This window comes from Melanotaenia boesemani, chromosome 6 (genome assembly GCF_017639745.1).
Source record: "Melanotaenia boesemani isolate fMelBoe1 chromosome 6, fMelBoe1.pri, whole genome shotgun sequence".
Lineage (NCBI taxonomy): Eukaryota > Metazoa > Chordata > Actinopteri > Atheriniformes > Melanotaeniidae > Melanotaenia > Melanotaenia boesemani.
This window is the reverse complement of record NC_055687.1, coordinates 16948298-16954297: the sequence shown is the minus strand read 5'-3', so window position 1 is coordinate 16954297 and position 6000 is coordinate 16948298. Positions and strand designations below refer to the sequence as shown.

The 6000-nt window shown below is 40.2% G+C and overlaps 1 protein-coding gene across 2 annotated transcripts; it reads left to right on the top strand.

Moving 5' to 3' along the window:
- Positions 1 to 887: 887 nt before the first annotated feature.
- sbk3 (SH3 domain binding kinase family, member 3) lies at positions 888 to 5893 on the top strand. Of its 2 annotated transcripts, none has more exons than XM_041986917.1 (4): positions 888 to 1254; positions 2915 to 3062; positions 3486 to 3688; positions 4293 to 5893. In XM_041986917.1, exons 1-4 carry the CDS (start codon positions 1249 to 1251, stop codon positions 5061 to 5063), a joined length of 1128 nt encoding a protein of 375 aa, XP_041842851.1. In that variant the 5' UTR covers positions 888 to 1248; the 3' UTR covers positions 5064 to 5893. The 2 variants fall into 2 exon arrangements, with proteins under 2 accessions (XP_041842851.1, XP_041842850.1); XM_041986916.1 differs by lacking the exon at positions 888 to 1254 and adding an exon at positions 2479 to 2730.
- The last annotated feature ends 107 nt before the right edge of the window (positions 5894 to 6000 follow it).

Genomic DNA, 6000 nt, shown 5'->3' with positions numbered 1-6000 from the left:
TATTTGTGAATGAAAGTAGCTCAGTCTTGGCATCAACTTAGCAGAGGAGCTCAAGGCTGTGTTTTCATTTGGGAGCAGAGAAGCTGGTTGTCACAACAGTGGCCAAAAGACCCCCGTGGTGCGAGCACAAACATGGAAGCACATATTGGTGATGAGCAGTTGCAGCACAGCAGTGGTGTTAGAAACTCCAACAGAGGCAGGTTGTAGTGATAGCAGCCAGTGTTTGTGTTACATAACAGACAGCCGCCAAGGCAGTGGCAATTATAGTTCTGTAGCATATATGTACTAAAGGAAATCTATGGGTGTGTATGGAAAGAGGAGGAGGGTGTCGAAGCCATGGAAGCTGGAGGAGAGGCCTGACCTGCAGCTGGTGCTAAGCTGGAAACAGAGCTGGAATGCAGACATAGTACAGTATGAAGCTGGTTTGTACCGTTTCAGCTGTTAGCTTTGTCAGTCTGTGATGATAGGTAATAAAATGTAGATGAAAAGTGATAAAGGAGGGCAGAGTTTATGACAAGAAAGTGGAAATGTGAGATGAGAGCAGGAAGGAAAAACCTGGATTAATACCTCATGAATGTGTCATGTGTGAGTATGATCTATTTTACACTATATTTGATATAAAAAATATTAAGGGGAAAAGGATGGTGATATAGGAAATGCATTGCTCGGAAATGTATTGCATGGGGTGGAGGGGTCACCGATTCAGATTTTCTGAGTAGGTGAGAAGGAGACATGGAAAGTATAGGAGGGTTGGTTGTGCGTAGAAGCACAAAGTGGATGACAACTGAGGAGAGGGGAGTTAAAGTGGTCAGGCTGATTGACAGAGAGGAAACTGGAATATTAACAGGACTGTACAGTAGAGGAGGGAGAGGGGCACGCAAGGACTGAAGAGGAGAGGTTTGAAATACCTCGTGGTTGGTTCACTCATATTTGCCAGCATAACAGGCAAGAGGCGGAGAGAAGGAGCATTGGCACAAGAACAGGAAAAGAGAGAGAGGGAGTTTAGTGTGCCTCTCCTGGGGAGATGTACACCGCCAATAACTAGGTCTCCAGTAAACATCTATGAGCGTCCTCTATAAAGCTGCTGTGCTACTACATGGAATCACAGAGCAAAGGCACAAATATCAGCTTCAGTTCCAGTTTAATTATCAGCCTATCAGCAGATTTTCAGGGTTTCTCCTGCTTTGAACATTAGATGCTGACGAGAGCCGAAACAAACTAAACAAAGATCATCCAACTGAACAGAAAATGACAGTAAGTATTGTACATTATTCCTGTCACTTTATATATGACACATAACGTTGCCTGTATTTTAACACGACAATCTTATAAGTTATCACTAAAAAAAATCAGCATCTAGTTCTGCAAAAATGTAAAAAACCACACACAAATATAAACGCAGTTGTTTCCTGTATGTGTGGACAGTTTTATGTATCTTATTATAACTCAGCTTTTGCAGCTAAGACGACATGCAGGCATTACATAAATGTACTGATTGCTATTTATTGCAAAAATTGCTATGAGGCTACAGATGCTTCGTAAACAAGCTGTTGAGAGGATTTTCAGCTTGTAATGTTTAACACTTCTACCAGACTTAAAAAATGTGAACTATGTCAGCTCCATTAAAGCCTGTATTAAGATCTTATAGCACCTGTTGCTTTATGCTAATAAATTAATAAGGGTTTAATTAATAAACACCACAGTTTACATGCTCCTGAAGCAAAAGAAAGGTGTAGATTCTGAACTGACTAGCAGGTCACGTAATTAAACTGTAACCTGGTTAAAATAAGCCATTCTTAATGCATGATGAATTATGATTTATTTTTTATTATTATTCACTTTGGCACGTGTAAAATGAAAAGCAGCTGAAGAATGCAATAATATGATGACTGCAGTGTGTGTTCACAGCTCAGGGAATGATATCCAAGACATATTTACATCAAGAATTTAGTACTGATTGTTTTTCAAGAGTCACAAATGTCTGGAGATCTAACTCGTGCAACAGAGTAACATTAAGGTTCAACATCTCTTGCAAACAGGCTAAATTCTTTCATTTATTCATTAGTTGCTCATTAGATCTATTGGTTTATTTTGTTGTTGTTTTGCTGCCATTGGTTCTTTAGTAGCAAACCTGGAGTGGACAGTTTCAGTGACATATAATGGCTCATTAATCCAAATCAGAAGCATTGATTGATAGTACCACAGTAATTTAAGTCTTACTACTGTTATCTGCAGCACAACAGGAGCAATCTAATTAAAATCAAGTCAGCTGTTTAGTTATGCAACATGTGGAAGGTCACAAGTAGAAATATGTTATCCTCCTGTGATTGCTCCATCTTTTGCGTTAAGCTGCACGTCTTAGTTGTTCACAGGCTTCCTAGTTTGCTGGGGTATGTGGTGGGGGATCCACTTCAAAGGATTGTGGATGTGACTTTATGAAACAGTAATTGATTATGGGTGCAGAGAAAGACTGACAGCACCAAGTGTTTAGATAGTCCTGATAAGACATGTCTGGGATTTATCCAAACTATTGTAAAGCTTAATGGAGATTAAATGTCATCAGTAAGTGATAATATCACACAGTATTTTCCACAAATTTTCTGTCTAATGCTTGCAGGGAAAATTCAAGCTTTTTTATTTTGTTAACACTTAGTTGATGTATGCAAGTAAAGAAATAACTGAGATGAACAGGATTTGTGGTCACCAGGGCTTGCCATGTTGCAGATTCAGGTAACACATCAGAATGTGCAGCCTCAGATGCACGCTTCAGTTTTTGTAGTTATCTTTCATCACATCGTGGTCAAGCCGTGGATCTTATTTCTCTTGAACTAATCAGGCATCGTGCAGTGATATAGAATACGAAATATGATCGTAAATAAGATTAATATTTTCTTGTCTGTTTGTGTTTATCCAGGCTACAGCAGCTAAAGAACTTGACGAGCTCTGTTTTCTGTCAGCTCAGTCCATGTCCAGTCTGAACGTTTCCCAACACTTTCAGATGGTAAAGCTTCTGGGAGAGGGATCGTATGGAAAGGTCATGCTGGCTGTGCACAAGAAGCAAGGTTAGTGCAAGACTAAAAGATGAGGTCCATTACAGTAAAGGGAACAAGTTTCCATACGGAATCAGCCAATCAAATTCTTAGTTTTGATTACACTTTAAACTTTGCCTGATGTAAAATTTTGCAGATGGCATATTTTTTCTAATTAGGAAACTACACTGTGTGGTCAGCACTGTAGTAACATGAGGATAGATCTCTCTTTTGATAGTGTTCACTTAACCTTTTGCACTTCTGTTGCTGTAATGAAGTGCTTTGGTGCATTCTCTGGGATAGAGTTGCTGCAGCAGGAGTGAAGCTGTGAAACAGAGCTGTCCCAAAGGGGAAGTTATATTTGTTCACTGTGTCAGTGATGGACAACACTCACAGTAAATCAGTGATGACAGCTTTTAAATAGTGTACCTTTCAATCTTACTTCATTCCCACCAGGAACGCCTATGGCCCTGAAATTCTCTCCTCGAAAGTCGACATCACTCACGTCTTTCCTGCGTGAATACAACCTCTCCCTTTGCTACTGCACCCATCCTTCTCTGACACGGGCTCTTGGCATCTTCTTCTCTACACCATCCTACTATGTCTTCGCCCAGCAAGCCGGTCTCTATGGTGATCTCTACAGTGTTATTGTGTCAGAGGTCCGTTTGGCTGATGTGTGGCATCAATCATGTTTTATTATTTTAAACTGGAACAACCTTGTGCAATGATAATTTAGTATAATTCATAACAAGATCAATATAATCAGTATAGGTCCAAAAAGAATACAAAACAACAAAACTATGAAGGCTTGCAACAATAATCAAAGTAAAATAAATCAGGCCTGTCCACAGTTCAGCTTTTTCAGTGAGGAAATTGTACTGCTGATCCAGATGTTTTGAGTTCCCTTTATTGACAGCTAAAACATGAGACAAGCTTGATAACAGCTTATAGTTCACCTACTTCTGTCTTTGTGTCTGTGCCAGTAACACAACAGCACACTGATAAGAATAAGAGCAACCTGAGTGGAGAGAGAACATGAAGTAAAGCAGGGATTTCCAAAAGCGTCACCAACTACTCTGGTGACGCAGATTTTGCTGTCTTAATGCCAGTACTAAAGTGCTCCAACCAGATTTCACATTCATTTTTTCACTCTAACTTTCACCAGGTCAAAAAGAAAAAGAATAAGAAGAAAAAAAAGAAGAAAAAAAAGAAACAGTCAGTGGGTATAAAATGATCTAGTGTTTTCTTATCCTCCTGTTGTAGGTTGGTGTGGATGAACACTGTGTTCAGAGGGTGATGTCCCAGCTGAGTGGGGCTGTTACACACCTCCACTCCCTGGGCTTTGTCCACCGTGACATCAAACCTGAGAATATCTTCCTATGTGACAGATCTTGTAGCTGGGTCAAGCTGGGCGACTTTGGCCTCACCCGTGCCATCGGCACCACAGTTAGAGCTGTTTGGTATGAGTCGCCTTTCTGTACTCCAGAGGTGGAAATTGCCAAGGAGGAAAGGCAAAGTGAGGAGATTGAAGAGGAGGAGAAGGAGGATATTTGGATAACTGTTGAGCCCTCCATTGACAGCTGGGCCCTTGGTGTACTCATCTACTGTTTGCTAACTGGCTGCTTCCCCTGGGAGGAGAGCACTCATGATGACCGTGGCTACCATAAATACAAGGCGTGGTTTGATCGTGAGGCTGAAAAAGAAGATAAAACTAGAAAGGTTGAGTGGAGGGATAAGGAAGACTTTGATGGTTACACTATCATGGAGGAAAACCAAAGAGACAACCCTCCTCCGTCACAGTTTGAGGGCCTCAGCCCTCTAGTGATGACTCTTTTAAAGGAGCTGCTCCACCCTGAGCCCAAACACAGAGGGAGCCCAGAGGAGATCCTGAGCTACCTGGGAGGGCCGTGGCTCGTGCAGACAGCGAGAGAGGAGAAAAGGAAAGCAGAGGAGGCCGAGAATGAAGCCAAAAAAATAAGAGAAAAAGGAGGAGTAGAAGAGGAGATACTCAGAGAAGGAAGAGGGGAGAGATGAGCTTTGTCTATGAAACAAAGCAACATCAACACTGTTTTCTATGAATCTGCTATGCTGATATTGTGAGGAAGTGTTATTGCAGATACTGATCCCACCCAAATGTTTAAGGTGCTGAATTTTTTATATGTTTGTAAATATTCTCTATGAAATCACCATTTTCATTCTTGCATATCTTTCTGCATGCATTTGTGTTGCCATCATCCTCATCGGGGTGGCTGGTGGGGTCCTGCACTGCAGTCTCTGCAGTGGTGACGCCCTCTGTGGTCCTTGGTGAGGTGGCTTCTAGTGTGGATGAGTCCCCAAGATATCGTTTTCTCACCTCAGTGTCAGGCCAGATTTTTATCGCCAGATGTTTATCTGTAGGTATGTTTTTATATTGATGTTTCAGTTAAAGAGACAGAAAGTAGAAATCAGAGTTTAAGTTGTATATGTGTGCTGTGTGGGTCTGAGTGTGATGATGTGTGTCTGTGAGACAGTATGATCAGGTGTGTTGTTGAACTTTGTTTTATACTTGTGTGTAAAGGTATTTAATATATTAAAAATGTGTTATTATGTAAAGCACTTTGTGCTGCTTTTGTATGAAAAGTGCTTTATAAATAAAGTTTGATTTGATTTGATCAGTTTATTAAACAAGTTGCATTCTGCTTTTAAAAATCCATGTTCATGTTAATAACATAATCTTGATGTACTGACCTTAATGTGTCAAGTGGTTACATACAGTAACACATTACAGTTGATGTAATTTTACAATTTAAAACACTGGGAAGCAGCATTTAATGTAAAAAAACAAACAAAAAAAAACAAAAAAAAAAAAACAGAATGCATCTAAACTCCACATTTAATTAGATGGCGGCAGAGTCTGGACATGAAAAGACTACAAAGAGTTTAGAGATTTTAATGATTTACTGTTTATATCAAAAATCTACAGAAATTCATA

Excerpts from the sequence above, each read along its gene's own strand:
- sbk3 (XM_041986916.1), top strand. Across the intron at positions 3,063-3,485 it reads GGCTGTGCACAAGAAGCAAG|GAACGCCTATGGCCCTGAAA; the intron begins GTTAGTGCAAGA and ends CATTCCCACCAG. Across the intron at positions 3,689-4,292 it reads ACAGTGTTATTGTGTCAGAG|GTTGGTGTGGATGAACACTG; the intron begins GTCCGTTTGGCT and ends CTCCTGTTGTAG.